General features: G+C 49.5%; 1 protein-coding gene across 1 annotated transcript; it reads right to left on the reverse strand.

Annotated features, from left to right (window-relative positions):
* Window positions 1–604: 604 nt before the first annotated feature.
* Window positions 605–21,632, reverse strand: YTHDF1 (YTH N6-methyladenosine RNA binding protein 1). The gene is made up of 5 exons (XM_003904508.3): window positions 21,257–21,632; window positions 20,984–21,008; window positions 19,288–19,367; window positions 6,900–8,420; window positions 605–1,904 (listed from the first exon to the last, which is right to left on the reverse strand). The coding sequence occupies exons 1-5, from the start codon at window positions 21,281–21,283 to the stop codon at window positions 1,878–1,880; spliced, it is 1,680 nt and encodes a 559-aa protein (XP_003904557.1). The 5' UTR covers window positions 21,284–21,632; the 3' UTR covers window positions 605–1,877.
* Window positions 21,633–22,827: the final 1,195 nt, after the last annotated feature.

Raw genomic sequence — 22,827 nt, forward strand, 5'->3', positions numbered from 1 at the left:
GGAGCTGCAAGTGGGAGTACACACAGCCTACCTCTAACTGGTCCGTCAGAACAGACACGTTTTCCCCTGTTCGCATTTTGTGTTTCCTTAAACCAACTACGAACTTCTGGCAGAGGCGGTGACTGCCTGGGAAAGGGTACGACAGGATTTTCTGGGCTCATGCTAATACTGTGTAACTTTATCACATACTTGTCAACTTCTGCAGATGTACACAATATGCATTTCAGTGCTTGTAAATTTTATCTCAAAAGGAAAACAAACTAAACAGGTATTAAACTCTTTTATCGCATAAAAAACAAGAGGCATTGGAGGATGAATGGAGGGAGATGGTGAGGAGCCAAGTCTGGAAAGGAGGAAGCAGTGCCCAGGTGCTGCACGCACTGCTGCGTCTGTGCATCCGTGTGCTGAGGGGTGGGCGATGGTGCCATGTAGTTTATAGTCTTAAAGAAATTAACAGCTCCCTCTTCCAAAGCAAGATAATGAGAATCCCACACCTTGAAAAACACAGGGGCTTTCTATGGTGACTCCCCGAATGGCTTTGCGGCTTAAAAAGCTCCAACACCTAAACTCATCGAGTAGGGTGAAGAATGAGGTGACACCAGGCTTGCTAAATAGTATTGTTTATTAAGGCTTGTATTCTCCTAGAGGAAAAACCCAATGTCGTCCAGGACTCCATTCAGGCAGTAACAGTTCAGAGGAAGTGACACGCTCTAAATACAAGTCTAATGATACAGCTGAAACGTTAACTCAGAGGGTCTTTTGGAGCAAGTAGTTTTCAGAAAGCATCTGCTCTCTAGGACAGTAAGGATCCTCTACAAGGGCACGTGCAGATCCAGGCGCTGGAGCGTCAGGCATGGGCACCATTTTCATGCTTCAACTCAAACTCCAGGTGGTAGTGAGCTCAAAGGTCCCTCATTCCACAAAACATGACAGCAAATTCATTTTCTAAAAAAGTTTTGTTTTGTTTTTACCCATTCAACAGGAAAAAAAATTAGACACACACAGTGAAATTTACACCCAGCAGCATCCCCCATCACACCGTCTGTACTACCAGACCCTACACTGAAAGCTCCGCATTATTGGTATAAAATACTAAGACTGCATTAGGATTCTTAAGAAAAGGGTAAAATTTAAAAAGATGTGCAAACAACGAAGAATGCCCGAACCTGAACCAGACCGAAGCACCTTCCAATTCCTCCCCACATCATGCCCCAACACCATCCAGCCCAACCGGACACCAGGACAGTGAGGGACGGGTGGCCGTTCAGTGGGCAACAGATCTGGAAGGAAAAATTTTCCAAAAACAAACAAAAAAAGTGTCTCCCAAATTTAAAAAATTAAAAGTTATCTGACTAGTAGAAAAATCAAATGGGTAAAATAGCACTTTAGACAAATAAAATGACAAATCAGAATGAACAAGATAATCATTCACCTTTTGATTTCAGTATTTTCAAGAGATTTTATCAGAATACTCTAAATGACAAAATGACTCATGGTTTCTTATGTTTGCTATGAAGCAATAAAGGGATGAGAAATATGAAGTCTCATAGAACAATATCAAATCACTGTGAATTTAAGAACATAATTTCCGCCAAAATAGATGCTTTGTTTATAAGGATACTTGTATTTCACATTAGATCAATCTGATTGATAAGCTGACAAAAAAATACTCCTTTATTAGTGACTTCTACAAGATTATAATACATAGAAAAAGTACAAATAAATGCAGATCCATCTGGGCAAAAATAAATGACAAGAAAGGCAAAGATGCAACACTCAACCCCCGCAAGGGACGACACACTGGAGCTGACCAAGCACACGTGTTTTAAACTGTTTTCAAAGTCAAACGTTAGAACATGTAAGAAACTGGTTCGTCCTTATTGTTTGTTTCGATTCTGCCGTTCCTGCAAAAAGAAAAGACAGCAATTGAACGCGCTGAGTAACCACCCAGATGAACCCTCCCAGAAGTGGGGTCCACGGCTGCCCGTAGCTGTGCCTGCAGATCCAGAGGCAAGACCCTGGATGGCACCCAGGCCGCACCAGCACACAACTCTGAGCTGCGCTGGGCCTGCTCTGTGGGGGACTGGCCACACTGGGCATGGCATTCTCCCCACCCCCTCTACCAGGAGAAAAGCATCACCCACAACGGTCACATGGGCTACTTGTCTAATGGGAAGCCTTACTTCCCACAGCTGTCTCTCCCTCATGTGCCACTATCACTCCACATGGAAAGACACTTAGCAATGTGAAAATCTCTGCACTCAGAGGGAGGAGCTGGCACGACCGGGCTCTCAAGCAGGCCAGGGAGACGGAAGCTGTTCTTCTGTATTTTATCTCATTTAAACTTCTCAGTGGCTCAAAGGACACCAAAATCCTTCCAACTGGCTAACAAAGTGCTGTGTCCTGTGGCTAATGAAGGGTAGGAGGACCCGTGTGGGCCTGTCCAGTTCAGGCCCTTCCCCCACTTCCCCATGGCTAGATTGGCTCAAGGCAAAGCTCCTCTGACCAAGTTTGCTGCCGACTCCCGTTAAGAGAATCATCTTTTCCAGAGAGTGTATGACACACAAGCTTGAGACTTACACCCGAATCTTTTCCCACACTGGCCTCCCTGAGTAGCAGTGTCTAGAAGCCCCTTCAGTCTCCTTACAAGGCAGCATCCAAAGATGAAAATGTGTGATCTAAGGAGCACACGCTGCACCACTCAGCTAGAGAGGTGTCCCAGGCCGAGTGTGGTGGCACGCACCTGTAATCCCAACTATTTGGGAGGCTGAGGCGAGAGGACAGCTTGAGCCCATGAGTTTTCGGCTGCAGTGAGCTATTATCTGCCCTGCACTCCACCCTGGGCAACAGAGAGAGACTCTATCTCAAAATAAAATAAAAACAAAACAGAAAGATGCATCCGAGGCACCTCCATCCTCGTCTGGCCCCTTATCTATTAAGACGCAAACTAATAAAGCCAGCGGGTGGGACACCCAAACATTTAACCTGAAACCTCTTCTTTTGCTAAAAATGGACTGAATGTGTCTTCCGGTTAATAACAAACTTTGCTGGGCACTGGAATAAACACCAGCCTCCTCGACTGTGGCTGCTCTCACAAGCCGCTGCGGTGTTCTCTGTCCCGAGAAGGCTCCAGAGTATTTGGATTAAGGACCTGGATAGGCAGGTCCTACTCTTAAGAATTAACATTTCCTCCCTACCCTCAAATGTAAAACTGGAAAAATTAAGAACTCTATATTTTGCATTCTCTTAAAAACTCTGTTTAAAAACTCTCTTCACAGGCTGGGCGTGGTGGCTCATGCCCGTAATCCTAGCACTTCGGGAGGCCAAGGCGGGCGGATTGCCTGAGCTCAGGAAGTCAAGACCAGCTTGGTCAATATGGTAAAACCCCGTCTCTACTAAAAATACAAAAAAAAAAAAAATTAGCAGGGTGTGGTGGTGGGCGCCTGTAATCCCAGCCACTCTGAAGGCTGAGGCACAAGAATTACTTGAACGTAGGAGGCAAAGGTTGCAGTGAGCTGAGACTGTGTCACTTCACTCCAGCCTGGGGGACAGACTGAAACTGTCTCAATCAATCAATCAATCTCTTAACAAAAGAGGTATTGCTGTTCCTAAAAAGCAAATGCCAATCTCTTGAGTTCAAACTAGCTGATGTTAAAGCCACTCACAGGGAAACACCCCACCTCCCTTCAGCCCTTATAAACAGCTACAAAGTTTACTGTGTGCTCTTTAAAAATACTATTCCTGGCCGGGCGCGGTGGCTCACGCCTGTAATCCCAGCACTTTGGGAGGCCGAGGCGGGCGGATCACAAGGTCAGGAGATCGAGACCACGGTGAAACCCCGCCTCTACTAAAAATACAAAAAATTAGCCGGGCGCAGTGGCGGGTGCCTGTAGTCCCAGCTACTTGGGAGGCTGAGGCAGGAGAATGGCAGGAACCCGGGAGGCGGAGCTTGCAGTGAGCCGAGATCATGCCACTGCACTCCAGCCAGGGGGAGAGAGCGAGACTCCGTCTCAAAAAAAAAAAAAAAAAAAAAAAAAAAAAAAAAATACTATTCCTCATAAAATTTCTCAAAAAAAAAGACAAAGAAGTACAGCTTGTTCTTTCGAGGAATGCTCAACAAGCATTCAGGAAATGCTTATGCCTGAGATTCTCTCTGCTCTTTACTTAGTTTCAAAGAGCCCGCCCGGAGGTCGATGTGGGGTCGGGTCGGGGGCACCTGCCGCCAGGGCAAGGACAGTTAGTCTGAGGAACTAAGCGATGCTCACCATGTGGAACGCTCACCACTTTCACTGTTTTAAGCTATGAAGTTTCTAGATTTTTTTAAAACCAAAAAATGTATCAACCCAGGACTTGGTCTGACTCTGCTGACATAAAAGCTACTGCTGTCCTAAGAAATCAGTATGTTTCCAAATTTATAGCTGGACAGCAATCTTGCAAAATGCTAACTCTATTTTACTTTCTCAACGTTCAACTTGTTTATGAGCTTTAGAGCAATGCGGCCAAACTCTAAATGACAAAGAAAAGGTAGGTCTGTTCTTCAAAGACCTGAGAGAACCTTGAGAAAACTGCCCGGGGGCTCCACCAGCACAACCGCAGTTTACAACCAAGAGGAAGGAGTTCCCACAACTCCTTCCTCTGGTGAAGCTTCCCCACAACTCTCTCTTCAGCGCACTACTTTGTTCTTAAAACTGCACTGACTCGGCCAGGCGCGGTGGCTCACGCCTGGAATCCCAGCACTTTGGGAGGCCAACATCACGAGGTCAGGAGATTGAGACCAGTCTGGCCAAAACATGGTGAAACCCAATCTCTACTAAAAACACAAAATTTAGTTGGGCGTGGTGGTGGGCGCCTATAATCCCAGCTACTTGGGAGGCTGAGGCAGAAGAATCGCTTGAACCTCGGAGGCTTAGGCTGCAGTGAGCTAAAGTTGCACTATTGCACTCCAGCCTGGGTGACAGTGAGATTGTCTCAAAAAAAAAAAAAAAGCTATTTGAAATTCCACCAAATATTAACAAATCAGGTTCTCATTTGTCACTTTCAATAATATGAATTAATGTTAACACTGACCCACACGGGCCCAGAGTTTCTTTAACAGTTTAGGGAGGGTTACCAAGGTCCATCCAGTGACGCTCCACCAGCACCGGTGGCTCTGTTGGACTTGCCTCGGAACACCCGAGGGGTCTGAGGAACACCTAGATCCTGCAGGCCGACACTCACAGGCCCTGCAGGCCGCCCACCAAGATGCTTAACCCAACACCCGACACAAAAAAGCAGTTATCTAAGGATCAAGTTTTTATAATGCAAGTTGTAGGACACTAGAATTTTAAAAACACCAACCAGGTCAGGAGTCCACACACTTTACAAAAACCCAAGTATCACGGTATTTAAGAAGAAAAACTGTGCGCACACACACACACAGCCAGCTTCCAGTGTAGCCAGCTAAGGCTTACCTAAACCTTCAGTAGCAATTATCCCTGCAAATTTAGCAATTCAGCATTTATTTTATACCTAAAAGAGCTATGTGTGTAATCCCAGCTACTTGGAAGGCTAAGGCAGGACAATCACTCGAACCCGGGAGGCGGAGGTTGCAGTGAGCCAAGATTGCACCACTGCACTCCAGCCTGGGCCACAGAGCAAAACTCCATCTCAAAACAAAACAAAAAAAAAGGGCTAAAACACAGAATTTCAGTAACTAATTCAGAATCCAGTAACTGGAAATAAATGACATCCTCTTCTCTTCTCACAAAAGAGAGGGACTGATACTCTTCCAAAGTTCTACAAGCCCCAAGTTGTTCAGGACTTGCATAACGTTAAGACTGCAGACAGTGCAGTCTTATGGATATACATATATGGATATACATATCCCCATATATGCCAAGTACACGCCTTTTGGCCCAAAATACAATAGGACACTTGGCGCTCACAGGTGAATAATCCCTTTAACATAGAGAACTGAAAAAGCACTGAAAACCCATCTATTATCAACTGACATTTCAGGAAGAGGTATTTTTTTAAAAGCAGGAGACAATCTCAGGATGAACTCTCTTGAATAAAGGAAGCATTATGAAGTATGTCAGCAGCATCATTTTCCCATTGCTGGTGCCAGTTTATGGGCGTCTGAGCCCTTCTGAGGAGCAAACACACTCAGTCCTGTCGTACATCACACGAAGGCACAGACTCAGGAGTTTGGCTACAAGTATCCCAGGAAATCAGGACTGTCTCAAAAAGGCCCAATCAATGGATTTTTGATACAGGATCCGTATTTGTTATTATAAAATGTCTGGATTCCAAACCTACCCCACCGCCATTTTCTTTAGGACCTAGATGGAGTGAGTTTGTTTCCAAAAACTGCAGGATACTGGGTTTTTAAAAGAAAAATAAAGCAACAACCTCCAGATCACAGACCGGAACTTTCCAGCTGCTGAGGGTCAGTGCCCTGGGAAACAAGGGCCCTTGGCCAAGTGAGGTCTCGATGCCCTATGTGCCCACTGCAGTGCTGCGTGAGTATCACCTAAGTGTTCCTCACGGACAGAGGCTGGGAAGCACTGTTCCAGAAAGTATCACGACTCAAAAAGGAGAGGAGAAAGTTACCCTCAAATTCTACACAGTGTACAGAATGTGTACACTGTGGCCCCAATTATTCAATTATAAGTGGAGAGTGATCAAAGTCGTTTGGTGACATCCACTCAAACATCATCACTGGTTACTAGCGGTACCCTCCGCGGGGAAAGCCCACGAGGCTGCCAGGACCTGGGCCCGCCCACCTGCGGCCAACTGGGAGCTGCCTGTCAGGAGACTCAGCTTGGCGGACCTGCCGCATCTGCTCACCACGCCACCTGGTCTAAGTGCAGCACCAAGGACACACCTGCATGGCAGCTGCCTGCAACACCCAGACTCACCTTGCGCACCACTTCCTCCTCCTCCTGGCGCTTCTCGTAGTGAGCAAAGTCGTCGAAGATGGAGGTTGTGTGCTTGTAGGAACTGATAATTTTCAGCACTTGTTTTGCTTTTTCTAAGGGCACCTCCTGGGTGTCCCGCGAGTTTGTGACCGGTTTGTTGTCATTATTCTCCAGTCTGATGTGCCGGAGCTGGTTATTGGGCACATCCTTAACAAAAATCCACTTGACATCAAATTTCCCCTTCCACTTGTCCTGAGACCAGACCCCAGCACTGGTGCCGTAGTCCACGGGGGACTTCATCTCGGCCACCCCACAAAAATGCCCACTCCCATTGACGCTGAAGAGCAGGTAGACGGGCCCCTTGCTGCTCATGCAGCGGAAGGCGCTGTCCAGGCGTTTGTTGCCGTGCTCTGTGCTACACCAGATGGAGTACTTAATGGAGCGATGGATGTCATCCTCAGAGTAGCTCTTGATGATGAACACACGCCCGCTTTTCAGATTCCAGTCAAACTCTTTAGGGTTATAGCTGTGAGCAGCCTTCAGTTTTTCAAGGACAGGGTGGGATTCGACGCTGGGGGTGGAATTAGGCTGGACATTTCCAGGAGAGTTGCTATCACTGCCAGCCCCTCCACTCTGCCCAAACGCCGCGTTTCTGTTGCGTGGGGCAACCCAGCGGGTCTGGGGTGGCTGCTGAGGGCTCTGATACTGCAGTTGAGCCACAGGTGGGGGCTGTGCTGGGAGAGGCTGAGCCACCTGCTGGGGCTGTGGGGCAGCCTGTGGGGAGGGTGCCTGTTGGGGGACTGGGGCCTTTGGCACAGGCCCCTTGTTATCCCAGGTGCCAATGTCCATGTTATGCTTTATAGGTGGAGGGGGCAGCGCACCCCCCAGGACAGGCCCGCTCTTTGTTTTCATTTTAGGCTGTGGTTTTGCAGGCTTGCTGGCAATGGCAGCCCATGAGGTCGGCTTTGAAACTGGCATGTTCACATTTGTCCCACCGTTGCCAGAAAGGACACCAGTCAGTGCCACGCTGCTGACAACGGAGCCCACCGTCTTGACAGCAGAGGAGCTGACGTCCCCAATCTTCAGGCCAACCATGCCCTGCTCCAGGCTGTTCATCCCGGGGGCCTTGCTGAGGGTGTCGCTGTGAAAGCCTGGCTGCCCATCCACCACAGTGCCACCCAGGGAGCTCGGCGGGTAGGTGTAGCTGCTCCCATACGCAGAGCTCTGGGTCTGCTGACCTTGAGACCCACTTGTCCCCCATGCTGAGAACGCAGGGTTTTCAGGGAAAAAATTAAACCTGTGCTGATAGATGTTGTTCCCCAGGCCCCCAGGCTGCCCAAAAACAGCATCGTGCATAAAATGATGGTCTCCGTTACTGAGCTGTCCGTAGGTGGTGAGGTATGGGATCGGAGGGTCCCCTGCAGTGGACCATGGAGCCTCATTGAGGGAGTAAGGAAATCCAATGGATGGCGGGTAATAGCTGGACAGGTAGGGGTCGCTCATTGAGGGGTAACTGTTACTCTGCAAAAGCAAACGTGACAAGTTACAGCACTTCCACAACACGAGGAGATGATGAAAATGCCAACCGCCTCTTGCTCAAGCACAGGCGGGGTAAAAGTAAGACCTGCACAGCACTGGGCCACTCCTTCCAGAAGGAAAGCTGTGGTCGCCAATGGGAGAACCAAATCAAGACAGAGAAATTAATGATGAACACAAACCAGGGTGTCGTCTCAAAATGCGAAGCATCATTTGCAAAGCTCTGAATTCAGGCTAAATGACTAAGCTAAGCCTCTCTAGAACTGGCAAGGGAGCAGCCCCTCCCTCTACTCTTACCCACAAAGGAATCCAGAGTTAGGACTAAACCCTTGCCCTGCGGACGACAATGCTTATGACAGACACGGATGGCATCATGGGCACTGAAACAGCTTTGTAAGGCAGAGATACTTCCATTGGCAAACCAGGATGTGCAGGGCCGTGAGGCAGTTTGCTCCAGAGAACAGACCCTAAGCTCACTAATTACTCAGCAGGCCCCAGGCGCCCACCTCTGGGCCTTGACACTCCTCCTGGGACACTCTTCCATACCTGGACCAAAGCTCTCCCAGACATCCTTCAAGGGTGCTTCAGAGGCTCCTTCCACACACCCTTCCTAGCAGAGAGCCCCTGCCTCTAAGTCCAAGGGGGTTCACATTCCCATGATTTCCTGGGCACAGCACTGGGCTCTTGGAGTAGGCCCCTGCACAGAGGGCCCTGGCTGGCTCCAGCTCCTTAGCCAAGAGAAAGCATCCTAAGTGGAGGACTCTGCACTCCGGGTGCAGAGCAGCCCTTGCTTTGGATGCCAACTCACCTGGGCTTCCTTGTGAAAACATGTCTGTGTGGTGACTGGAACCTCGGAGAGTGGTTTTAAAGTGACGGAACCTTGAGCCAAAAAGGTCTGCTAGAGAAGGTGAGTGCCTGAGTGCCCCATTGTAGGGGTCTCGGAAGAGCTGCCCAGGGCACAAATTTAGACTTAAAGTCAGCAGTTCTGGGACGCCACCTCCTTGGAGAGACTCAACCAAAGGTCTGGTCATGATTGGGTCCCTCCAATACTGCCTTAAAATGGCTTTCGTGTGAGGGGTGTGTGTGTGTACGTGCATTCGTGTGAGGTGTGTGTGCGTTTGTGTGAGGTGCGTTTATGCACACACACATGCACACAGGCAGGTGATTCGTGTGAGGTGTGTGTGCGCGTTCGTGTGAGGTGTACTTATACGCACACACATGCACACAGGCGGGCGAATCGTGTGAGGTGTGTGTGTGTGCATTCGTGTGAGGTGTGTTTATACGCACACACATGCACACAGGCAGGTGAGAAGGGGTCTGGTGTGATGCAAGAAGGCTCCCGCCTAGATGCATCGTCTAAGAGTGTCAAAATGCTATTACAGAAAACAGAGCAGGAAGTAAAAAACACGGAGCTCTCCAGTCTGTGATGCCCGTTTTTGGATTTGCAGTTTTCCTGCTCCCCTCCCCCCAGTCGTCCAAGTAACCAGAAAGTTCTACATAAAGAGAATATGCTCCAGACCTCATCTCCCAACCTCATCCCTGCCACGTTGACCTTTCATGTTGGCATCAAAGGCCACACTATGAAGGATAACAGCACCCAGTCGGGCACACCAGGTGGGAAGGCAGCTGAGGCAAGAGGGAGATTGGGATCTCAGACAATGAAACAGGCCTGCTTCACTGGAGGCGTGACCACAAGCAGCTCTCCCTGGGGGCAGTGTCCTGACACCAGCCAACACTGGTGGACTAATGAACCGGTGACCTAGCCACCACTTCCTGCCTCCTGCTCCCATCCTAGAAAACCAAAGGCTTCAGAAATCCTATTTTGTAATTTTCTTCCTGGTGACTTCTCCAGTTGTGAGCAGACAATTCCAGAACCTTTTTTTTTTTTTGAGACAAAGTCTCACTATGTTGCCCAGGCTGAAGTACAGCAGCGAGATCTCAGCTCACTGCAACCTCTGCCTCCCAGGTTCAAGCAATTCTCGTGCCTCAGCCTCCCAAGTAGCTGGGATTACAGAAGCACACCACCACATCCGGTTAATTTTTGTATTTTTAGTAAAGACAGGATTTCATCATGTTGGCCAGGCTGGTCTTGAACTCCCAACCTCAGGTGATCCACCTGCCTCGGCCTCCCAAAGTGCTGGAATTACAGGAGTGACCCACAGCGCCTGGCCCCAGAATCATCTTTCAAAATGCACTAACTGCTGTTTCCCTGTAATACAAATTTGAGATTCTGGGGGTATAAGAAGACAATTGAGATGCTATCAGTGTTGTACAAACATGAGATTAACCTGAGCTTATTCTCCCTCAAACAACTTTCATGATGCTGGGTCCTTTGCTGTAGCCTTTCCCTCGGGTGCTGCCCTGGCCAACAGGCCCAGACAGGAGGGTGAGCGAATCAGGGGACGGTCTGTGCAGAGGACTTGCTCCTTGAGTCGCTGGCCACAGGTGCCTTCAAGGACGGCAGGCAAGGGGACAGTGCCCCCACAGGGAAGCCAGCCCTCCTCCTCCCATCGGCTGGACACATGCTCCTCAGCAGCGCTGCAATCACAACACATCCTCCTTCTCACGCAAAAAGAGCAGATGAAAAAAAAGACCTCGATGGCCGTGTGGTACTGTAATCCACCTGGCCACAACACCAACCAGAGGAGTCAGGCCATGGACACATATGCCCAGGAACACTTCTGACTACACTTAAAGCCTTAACCAAGACAGGACATCACTTACCACATGAAAAAATGCACATTACATTAAGCATGTAACATCCTGAAAATCCAATTGAAGCATTAAATGGACACACCCAGCACACAGGCCACACAGACACAGAGCCCACAAATGACCCACCCAGCTTCCCTCTACCCAAGGTGCAGGGCCTACAGTTCTAGCTGGTACTCTGCAAACCCTTCAGCTCCAGATCACCACCATTCACACCCTGAGCCACAGAAGATGGTGACACTAATCAGCTCTGCCGGCAGCCCTAAACCCTCCTGACACTTCTGTCCTCACCGGGTTACACGGCCACACAGGCAGGCTGGATGTAGTGACCTGCGGTCCTGTGGGCCCGATTTCCATTTTTATCTCAGTCTTACTGACAGCCCATTTCCTGTTACATCTGCCATCCTTCCTTCAAAACTCTGAAGGTAAAGCAGCAGGTTAATTTGTAATGCTATGTGAAGTCAGTCATTCTGCACGTAAGAAAACCTGGAAACGCCGTCCTCTGCCGTCTTTATGAGCCACATGTCAGGCTGCTGTCCCACTCTCCTTCCCCGGTCAGAGACGCTGTCCCACTCACAGTCCTGGTCACAGCGCGTGGGAGACAAATGGAAACACAGTTTGGGCTGCCTGGAAAACACACGCAGCCTCCTTTCAGGGCCTTTGATCTCCCTTTGTCTCACACACAGTCAGGCACAGGTTCAGCGCTCACTTGCTGCCAAGTGCTGGAGGCGAGCTGTGCTGCCCCCTCAACATTCCTTAGCGCCATGGCTCCATGGGCACTGAGTTATGAGTGTGAAAGTTTACTCCTCAGGGATATAGTTGCATTAACTCCGGCCGCGGTGGCTCACACCTGTAATCCCAGCACTCTGGGAGGCCAAGGTGGGTGGATCACGAGGTCGGGAGATCGAGACCATCCTGGCTAACACGGTGAAACCCCGTCTCTACTACAAATACAAAAAACTAGCCAGGCGTGGTGGCGGGCGCCTGTAGTCCCAGCTACTCCGGAGGCTGAGGCAGGAGAATGGCATGAACCCAGGAGGCAGAGCTTGCAGTGCGCCGAGATTGCACCACTGGACTCCAGCCTGGGCAACAGAGCAAGACTCTCTCAAAACAAAAAAAAAAAGAACAAATTCAAAGCTTGTTCTTAACACATTACTACCTCTGAGCAAGCATATTTTGGTCCTGGTAAATGAGTGACATAAACAGACCTTTTAAGGACAATATAGGCAAAACCATGATCCTGCTACTCTGCAGCCACCTCCACACAAGACTGCTAAACACTTTCCAAGCTAGGCACCTCACTGCAGCCCCTGCGGAGAACTGAAGACCTCATCGAAGAAAGCCTAACACGTTTTCGGCCGGGCACGGTGGCTCAGGCCTATAATCCCAGCACTTTGGGAGGCCGAGGCAGGTGGATCATCTGATATCAGGAGTTTGAGAGTAGCCTGGCCAACACAGTGAAACCCCGTCTCTACTAAAAATACAAAATTTTAGCCGGGCGTGGTGGCGCGTGCCTGTAATCACAAGCACTTGGGAGGCCGAGACAGGAGAATCGCTTGAACCCGGGAGGCGGAGGTTGCAGTGAGCCGAGGTTGTACCACTGCACTGCAGCCTGGGCAACAAGAGCGAAACTCCATCTCAAAACAAAAAAAGAAAAGAAAAAAGAAAAAGAAAGACTAACACATTTTAAAGGAAAAATCAGAGTCCCCTGACAAAGGAAAATACAACTTTAGATTCTTGAGCCTCCTCCTGTGACTAACTTAAAAATGATAAACAAAATAAGACACTCAAAGAATTAAAGAAAACTTTAATCAGGGAACATATTATCTCCAGGTTATTTGAAAATCCAAACAGTAAAACACAAAAAAGCCCCAACTCTACATTAGAACTAGGCCGGGCACAGTGGCTCAGGCCTGTAATCCCAGCACTTTGGAAGGCCGAGGCAGGTGGATCACAAGGTCAGGAGTTCGAGACCAGCCTGACCAACATGGTGAAACCCCATCTCTACTAAAAATATAAAAATTAGCCGGGCGTGGTGGCAGGTGCCTGTAGTCCCAGCTACTCAGGAGCCTGAGGCAGGAGAATCGCTTGAACCTGGGAGGCGGAGGTTGCCATGAGCCAACAAAGCGCCACTGCACTCCAGCGTGGGCAACAGAGTGAGACTCCATCTCAAAAAAACAAACACACAAAAAAGAACTAAGAGCAGTTTTACATATTTACTCAAATTTAACGACATTATAAAAAAGAAACTTCCATCCGAATGAACAGAACCATTTTAAGTTGAAGTTAAAATGTTTACTTCCTATATCCATTTTTCTGAGATAGAGTTGGAATGACCAAGAGGAGAGACTAAAGCAGAAATGATCCCTTCAGAAGTCCAAGAGGAACAGAGAGAAGCATTTGCTTAATAAAAACACACACACACAAATAAATTATGTAAAAGGGAAAAGTATCGAGCGTACTGCTGAAAAGTGAGGGAGTGACACGGCTCCTGGGAACCAGCTCTGACCCAGGACAGGGAACAGGCCTACCAGGATGACCTGCGGCTCTTCAGGAGAAGCCTTAGAGAGCGCAGAGAAAATGTTAGAGGAAAATAACCAAAAAACCCTAATTTACCTACTTGGCTGCTCACTTTTCAGATCTGTTTTCAGGACTGGTCCTTCTGAGGCTGCAATTTCAGCCCCTCAGCTGGTGGCATCAATATGCAGAGACAGCAGTTTCTGACAGAATTCCTGCATTTGTTTCAGCAACTTGCCAATAAGAAGCATGTTAAGATCCCACTGTGTCCTTCCAGCTGTGTTTCTGGGAAGCCGCTGTGATGGCAAATGCCTACTTAGCAGGCTCTGCCACTGGGTATTTTAAGGAAGCCCATATTTTTAGATGTAGCCACAAGAAACTGACACTCCCCGGCTGGCCCTCAGGTCATCCTGGGCCTACCAGAGCTGCGCAGGCACAGCAGGAAGCCCTGTGCCAAGCGTCTCCAGGCTATTCTCAAGGAACTCCTAGACGCTCTGATGAGGCATTGTGTTCAGTGAAAAAAAACCACCCAAAATCTGATGAGCAATTTCATCAGTGTGTGATCAGTGTACTTACACAATTGGAGACGTGTGACAGTGGAGCCAGTATCCTTACCACACACTGAGGCCGTAACCTGTACAGTGTGTAACTGTACTGAATAATAGAAGTAACTATAACTTTAGTAAGTATGTGTGTGTCTAAACATATCTAAACACAGAAAAGGTACAGTAAAAATTCAGTATAAGAGATCAAGAACGGGACACCTGTACACTTACGGTGAATGGAGCAGGTAGGCCTGAAGTTGCTCTGGGTGAGTCAGAGAGTGAAAGTGAAGGCCTGGGCCCTCACTGGACACCACTGTCACCTTTAGAAACACCGTCCACTTAAGACTACACTCAATTTTAAAATTTTCCTTTCTTCAATAATAAACCCTAGCCTACTATAGCTTTTTTACTTTACAAACTACTTTTTAAAAAGCTTTAAAAGTTTTTGACTCTTTTGTAAACACAAACATATCACATATCTGTACAAAAATAGTTTTTCGTTATATCCTTATTCCATAAGCTTTTTTCTATTAATTTTTTTTTTAACTTTTTGAACTTCTTTGATACAAATGAAGACATGGCCAGGCACACTGGCTCATGCCTGTAACCCCAGCACTTTGAGAGGCCGAGGCAGGAGGACTGCTTCAGCCCAGGATTTCGAGACCAGCCCAGGCAACACAGTGAGACCTCATCTCTACAAAAAATCAAAAATGAGGCAGGAAGATCTCTTGGGCCCAGGAGATGAAGGCTGCAATGAGTCACCACTGCACTTCCGCCCGGGTGAGGGAGAGACCCTGCTTCAAAACAAAACAAAACAAAAAAACCAAAAAACCCAAAACGACACAAAAAACACACACACTAGCCTAGGCCTACACAAGGTCTGGATCTTCCACCTCCACATCTTGCCCCACTGGAAAGTATTCAGGGGCAACACCACACATGGAGCTGTCATCTCCTGTGACATCAATGCCTTCTTCTGGATTCCTCCTGAAGAACCTGCCTGAGGCTGCTTTCCAGCTAACTTTGTTCTAGTAAGTAGACAGAATATGCTCTTAAAAGTATAGTAAATACATAAAGTAGTAACAGTCAAGTATTACGCACTGTACGTAACTGTATGTAACTGTAGGTGTATACCCTGGTACGACTGGGGCAGTAGCTTTGGTTACACCTGCAGCACCTCAAACACATGAGTAATGCACTGCCCTTAACATGGCAGCTCCAACATCACCAGGTGACAGGAATTTTTCAGCACCATCATAATCTTATGGGACCACTATCATACTGTGGTCTGCTGCTGACCAAAACTTCATCCAGCAGCACAGGTACAGGTGCCATCTCCCCCATGCCCAGGTGGCCTTGGTAATTTCTGTCAGTGGGGTCACAGCAAACACACTCAGTCTGTTGGTCAGCCAGTGCGCAGGAGGCCTGGGGGGCCAGCGGCATCTATTCCCAACTCAGGCATCATGCAGAGACAGGGTCTTCTAACTCTGAGTAGGAACTGTTCTGGGTCATTTCACAGTCTTTCCTTTCAGAAAACAACAGAAAACTGGGAAACTAGAAGTCCCTGAGCAGGCAAAGCCTCAAAAGAGAAAATCAGCCAGGCACCATGGCTCACACTTGTAATCCCAGCACTGTGGGAGGCCGAGGCGGGCGGATCACCTGAGGTCGGGAGTTCCAGAACAGCCTGATCAACATGGAGAAACCCTGTCTCTACTAAAAATACCAAGAAAAAATTAGCCAGGCGTGGTGGCGCACACCTGTAATCCCAGCTACTCAGGAGGCTGAGGTAGGAGAATCACTTGAGTCAGGGAGGTGGAGGCTGCAGTGAGCTAAGACTGCACCACTGCACTCCAGCCTGGGCAACAAAAGCGAAACTCCGTCTCAAAAAAAAAAAAAAAGAGAGAAAATCACAACAATCAAGCCCAACCCAGAACCCTTCACTCCCAGTTCCTCTGCTTCCCCAACTCCCATTCGAGTCACAGACTAGAAGACAGATACTGAGTGGCTACAGTCGCAAGCACCTCAGGGGCAACTAGGACTGAAACTCTAGTACCAGAAGCACAGCAAGGTGGGTGAGGTGAGGCCTCTCTGAGGGAAGGACCCCCACCACATGGCAACAACCCTTCACAGCCCATTACAAGTTAAACCAACCTAACAGGCAGGCATTCTCCTAAGACTTTCTAAACCATTCTAAGTATTACAGTTTCACACAAAACACAGGAACCAAACTAGCCTCCAACTAGATACTACAAACCATACCTGGATTTTTCTCTTTTAAGTACCCAGGGTTAGGCTGGGCACAGTGGCTCATGCCTATGCTCCTAGTACTTTGGGAGGCTGATGCGTGTAGATTGCTTGAGCCCACGAGTTCGAGACCAGCCTGGGCAACACAGGAAGATTTCATGGCTACTAAAAATTTAAAAATTAGCTGGGCGTGGTGGCACATGCCTGTAGTCCCAGCTACTCGGGAGGCTGAGGTGGGAGAATCACCTGAGCCCGGGAAGTCAAGGCTGCAGTGAGCCGTGATCACACCATGCACTCCAGCCTGGGCAATGGAATGAGACCCTGTCTCCAAGAAAAAAGGACCCAGGGCTGATAGATCTGTTCACTATCGTAACCGTGGCCATGGCTCCACAGGCATGTCTGTTATGTTCACTATCGTAACCGTGGCCGTGGCTCCACAGGCATGTCTGTTATGTTCACTATCGGAACTGTGGCCGTGGCTCCACAGGCATGTCTGTTATGTTCACTATCCTAACTGTGGCCATGGCTCCACAGGTATGTCTGTATAAATCAAAAGTTATAAAACTGTACTGTATACATACAGAGCTAAGACACCCACTGACATAAAAATAATCTAATCCATTTGTAAAGAAATCCTTCCAAACAACACAAAAGCTCCGACTTTATAAAAATATTTTTGGCTGGGCATGGTGGCTCATACCTGTAACCCTAGCACTTTGGGAAGCCAAACCAGGAAGATCACTTGAGCCCAGAAGTTCAAAACCAGCCTGTGTACAATATACATAGACCCTGTGTCTACAATCAATCAACCAATCAATCACCAGGTATAGTGGTGCATGCCTGTAGTGCCAGCTATTCAGGAGGCTGAGGCAGGAGGATCGCTTAAGCCCAGGAATTTGAGGCTACAGTGAGCTATAATCATGCCCCTGAACTCTAGGTTGGGTAACAGAACAGGACCCTGTCTCCAAAATATACACATACATACATACATATACACACACATATACATAGACATATACACACATGCATACATTTTTAAGTGTACTGATGCAACCTCCTTTCACCTTTATTGGCTAAAATTCAGTACATAATACTATTAAAGTACTAAAATAATAACAACAGTAGAAAACAAGATATTCAAAAAATCAATTCATTTAACTTCCTGCCATTACCTCTATCCAAGGCCCATCACTGAAGTCAAGTCAGTTCTGCCCAGAGGGGGGACAGATTCTCAGAAGGCAACCAAGAGACAAGAAACAAAAGCAGGGTTGGAGCGGGGGGCAGGTCTGCCAAGGCTCCACCTGTACGAGGTTTCCTGGTCTCCAAGCGGCTTGATTCGCCAAGTGCAGTAGGAGTGAGGGGGACGAAGGAACATTCTAAGACACCTTAGAAAACGGCAGTCTAGTTTTATTCCTTCACAGAGAAGAGGTGAAGCCTGGTTTTACTTTAAAACATGCCCAGTAGCTGAGGGCTATTTGAAGCGGCGAAGGAAGGAATGCGAGCATCTGCTTTGTGCTGCCCCATGAGGCCTGCTCACCAAAGTGAGGAGCTCACAGAGGTGCAGCCTCTCATCCAAGCCACTGGCCTGGAGGCAGGGGAGTCTGGTTCCTGAGTTGGACTCTTAAGCAGATATGGCTTCTCTTGGGAGTTTTGCTGCAACAGTAGCACAGAGGAGAGAGAGCAGCTCCCAGTAGATTTTAACCAGGGCAATTGTATTCCCCCAAAAACATCAGCCAAGATAGTTTTGCTTGCTACAACTGGGTATGGGGAGAGGGAGTTGCTAATGGCATCTAGTGGGTGGGAAGCCAGGGAGGCTGCTAAACATCCAACAATGCACAGGACAGCCCCCAAAACAGAATGTTCCCGTGCAAAATGTCCACAGTGCCAAGGCAGAGAAAGCCTGAATTACCTAAGAAAACAGGGCAGCTATGACTCACTGGGCCCTGCTGTATCAGGTACTGTCTCAGCGCTTTATGTACACCATCTGATGTCATCCTCCCAACAATTCTACAAAGAATTACTCCTCTCTTTCTTCCACAGAAAAGAAAGTTGAGGCAAGAGAAGGCAAGCCACAGACACATGCCAGTCAGTGGTGGAGTTAAAAGTGAAATCAGGCTAGGCGTGGTGCCTCACGCTTATAATCCCAGCACTCTGTGAGGCCGAGGCAGGTGGATCACCTGAGGTCAGGAGTTTGAGACCAGCCTGGCCACCATGGAGAAACCCTGTCTCTACTAAAAATACAAAAATTAGCTAGACGTGGCGGTGGGCGCCTGTAATCCCAGCTACTCCTGAGGCTGAGGCAGGAGAATCACTTGAACCCAGGAGGCAGAGTTTGCAGTGGGCTGAGATCGTGCCATTGCACTCCAGCCTCAGTGACAAAGAGTGAGATTCTGTCTCAAAAAAAAAAAGACTGAAAACCAGGCGGCATCTGGCTCCACAGTTGCTCCACAGCCCAGCTCTCAGCTGCTTCCCGAGACCACAATTCCAATCATCCACAGCGAAAAATAACCAGTAAGCTTCAGAAACACACACAACTCCACTGCGTCAAAGGCAAGACACATCAGTGACCCACAAAAACTGGAGCCAACTAGACCTGTTTGCATCCCGGCCCCATTGGGATGCTGCCTCCTCCACGGGGTAAATCATTTTCATTCCACTCATGCCCAGGGTTAACAGCAGGCACATCTTCATGAGCATTCTATCATTTCTAATACTTTATAGTCTGCTGCTTTGTTGTTTAGGATAATTTAAAAATCAGAAATGACAACAAAGGTGTGTTACACGACAATTAAAACCAACTTAAAAACAAATATATGCTAACAAAATAAACTCACCTGATTTGACTGTCCAGTAAGGTAGGGCTCAAAGTCATTGTCATGAACTGTATCCTTCTGATGTAAAGAACCATTTTGTACTAGAACAAAAAGTTGCAAAATATTACCCTCAAATTTTAAAAGATTACTTTTAAGCACGGAAGTCAAAGTTAGTAAAGTCTATTTCCATCTATTTCTAGCAGAAATTATGCTTTTATTTTAAAAGGAATAAAACCAGTATACAACTGAGGTTTACACAACTAATTAGAACGGTGACAGGAAACTTTCAATAATTTAAGCTACATTTTAAATAAAGGCTTCAACATAATTTGGTGAGACTGACCAAATTAAGTGTTAACACATAATGCAAGGAACACATAACCAGGGTGAAACTGACATGGTCTAATAAAGACCTATGTGTGGCAAATAGAAGTGGAGCCTCCAAAAACCCAAATGCAGAATGTATGCCCAAATGTATGGCGAACTGAGGGAAGAAAACTTAGGACGGAAGGGGCTGCAACTGAAGGACTACTGGGAGTTATTATCTGACTCTCCACAGTGAACCCCAAATATCTGAGACAGGTCTCAGTCAATTCAGAAAATGTATTTTGCCAAGGTTAAGGACACACCCATGACACAGCCTCAGGAGATTTTGACAACACGTGCCCAAGGTGGTCAGGACACGGCTTAGTTTTATACATTTTATAAGGGGAGACGTGAGAACAATCAATGTCAGATGTACACTGGTTTGGTCCGGAGAGGCAGGACAACTTGAAGCAGGGAGGGGATTCCAGGTCATAGGTAGGTGAGAGACTGCATTCTTTTGAGTTTCTGATTAGCCTTTCCAAACGAAGCCATCAGATAAGCATTTATCTCAGTGAGGAGGAATGACTCTGGGTTCAGTCCTTTGTCCACCAGGAATTTCCTCGTGGGCAAACTGTGGGGGAGGTATGTAACTTTTTATGTCTTAGAAACTATCTTTTTCAAGAATAGAAGGGGAGGCAGGTTTGCCCTAAGCAGTTCCCAGCGTAGCTTTCTCCCTTTGGCTCAGTGATTTGGGCGCCCGAAGATTGATCTTCCTTTCACACCACTTTTCTTCCCACTGTTATTATGCTCAGTCAGAAAAAGAAAGCAAAGGTAAATAAAGTGCTGGGCCTTTTCCAATCTTAAAACACGATGAACCACAGTATTTGTTTACACCTGAGCTGACACACAAACTAGCTAAAAAAGTGTTTCAATTTTCACACCAGTGCGCTCTGAGGGTTTATCCCAAGCCATAATGTCACAGGAGATGCTAACAGACTTGGAAAACGGGCTGAAACTACCCGGGATATGGAGCTTAGCCTGCAGAACCTCGGACTGCCCCTCTCCTAGAGCAGCCCCTACTGGGCAGCAAAAGGCAAGTCGCTCGTCCCCTGCGGCCATGTCCACCCGGCAAAGCCTCCTCTCCTACCTCCCCTTCCCCAAAGCAAATCCACGATCATGCAGTGGGGACAGAAGGGCCCAAATTACTCTGAGCACTCATTTATTCACTTCTTGAGAAGCCCTTGTCTTCGACCTGCCAAATCTCCCAGAATCGTCACACAACCTCAAGTTTTATCTCCCTGAAGCTAGCGGAAGAGAGAAAGTTTCCGGTCCCAGACGCAGCTTCCTGCACCGTTCCTTCCCCGTCCTCCTCCACTCCAGCCCGCGCCGGCCGTCCCGGGACTCCGCTCACCTTTATTATCTTGTCCTTTTGTTCTCTGCACCGCCGCAGGCCGGGACGTGGGGTACACACAACCCGCGGAAAAAAGGAAACACAAAGTTATTCACCAGAGAACTGGTCTCCAGCGGGCAGCGAGCTCGGCAGGCCCCGAGGCGCGGTCACGTGCGACCCCGGCCCCGAGACCCCGGCCCCCGCGACCCCGGCCTCTGCGGTCCAGCCCCAGGACCCCAACCCAGCCCCCGCGACTCGGCCCCGGCCACGGCCCCCGTAACCCGGCCCCGCTACCTGGGTGTCCACGCTGGTGGCCGACATGCTTCATGAACAACTAGACGCGGGGCCGGGGCGCCCGCCGGCTCGGGCCTCCCCGAGAGGCCGGGCCTGTCACCCTAGCTCGCGCGGCCCCGGGCCCCGCCGCCAACTCCCCGGGCGCCGGCAGGGCGGCGGCGGCGGCGGCTGCTGGGCGCGCGGGCCCCTGACGAGGCGGCGACGGCGGTGAGCCCCGGACGCGGACGCGCTGAGGAGGCGTCGACTCCAATGGCGGCGGCGGCGGCGGCGGCGGCGACAGCGGCAGCGACGGCGGCAGCCGGGAACGAGACTGCGCAGCGTCAGCGCGCACGCGGGGCAGGCCGGGAGCACCGCACCGGGCCGCCACGCTTCGCGCCTGCGCGCTGCTGTCTTGCGGGACAGATTTCGCTCCTAGGTCGTAGTTTCGCGCGGCGGGACGGGGGCCGCAGCCGGCTGGGCGGGGAAGCCCCGAGCCGGGGAAGTCACGTGGGGCGTGTCCGGCGGAGCCGCGGGGCCTGTTGGGAAGGGGCTGGCGGGCTGCGTCCAGGTGTGCACCGCGCCCCCGCACCCCCGCACCCCCGCACCCCCGCGCCCCGGCCACGGCCGCAGGCGTCGACGCGCTACAGGCACTGAGGCCTCTGTGGTTTTCCCCAAGGTCTGAAGACTAAACGCTGCTCTGGTCCGACAGCCGGGCTACGGGTCTGTCCGGGGTCGGTCCGCCCTGCCCCCACGCGCAAAGCCCTGCCCGCCCAGAGCTGCGAGCCCCTGCGCCTTGCGGCGGGACCTGCGGGCTTTGTTCGCTTTGCAGCCCTGGCCTTCAGCAGCAGCGGAGCCCGGGGCCTGGTCCCGAAGGTCAGCTGTTCTGTGGATGTACCTCCGAACCTGCAAGAGGCTTGCCGGCTTATAACGAAGTTCGCATATTAGATTCTTAACCCCGATTTCATCACCAGGAGGAAAAGAGACGGTAGTGCTCTGTGCCGCAGCCTAGGCCGGGCCAGGGGAATTCTGGTCTTTGTTCGAGGATGGACAGCACCTTCTTAGCTGCATCTGTGGAAAGAGAGCCCAGTTCTCAGTTCCTAACCCCTCTGCATCCCCAGTCTGGACGCCCTTCTGGTCAGGCGTTGAATTTCGCTCCCTGCCGCCAGTGTCCAATCCTGCCACCCTTGTGGCTAACTCCCTACAGAGGCTTTGAGGTTGATATTTTTCTTTCCAGCTCTGGCAGGTGTAACATCTTCACATGGCCTGGATCTGGGTCCCGCTGAAGGAGAAAGACCTGGAATGGGGTGTCAGGCATTCTGACGTCAAAGGAGTGTTTTCCACAAAGTGGACCCGGACAGATGTGCTAGGCAGGACGGACAGTGACAGCAGGGACGGCAATGGAGTCCCAAGACGGCTCCAAGCCTGGACATCCTCATCAGTGGGGCAGCAGACAGCCTCTCACACTGCTGCAGGAGGAGGTGGAAACGGCCCCCAGTGGGCCAGTCAGCCACAGAGAGGACTGCTGCTCCAAGTTGCTCATCACCAGGCCTCCCTGGGGCCCCGCCTCGCCTAAAGCTGGGGAAAGCAGACTG

This window comes from Papio anubis, chromosome 16 (genome assembly GCF_008728515.1).
Source record: "Papio anubis isolate 15944 chromosome 16, Panubis1.0, whole genome shotgun sequence".
Taxonomy (NCBI): domain Eukaryota; kingdom Metazoa; phylum Chordata; class Mammalia; order Primates; family Cercopithecidae; genus Papio; species Papio anubis.

What these genes read in the sequence shown, in the direction of transcription:
- YTHDF1 (XM_003904508.3), bottom strand. Translation starts at nt 21,283, where the DNA reads ATGTCGGCCACCAGCGTGGACACCCAG. An exon ending in AAAAGGACAAGATAATAAAG is followed by an intron (nt 19,368 to 20,983) that starts GTGAGCGGAGTC and finishes TTTTTGTTCTAG; the next exon opens with TACAAAATGGTTCTTTACAT. An exon ending in AGGAGGAAGTGGTGCGCAAG is followed by an intron (nt 1,905 to 6,899) that starts GTGAGTCTGGGT and finishes TTCTTTTTGCAG; the next exon opens with GAACGGCAGAATCGAAACAA.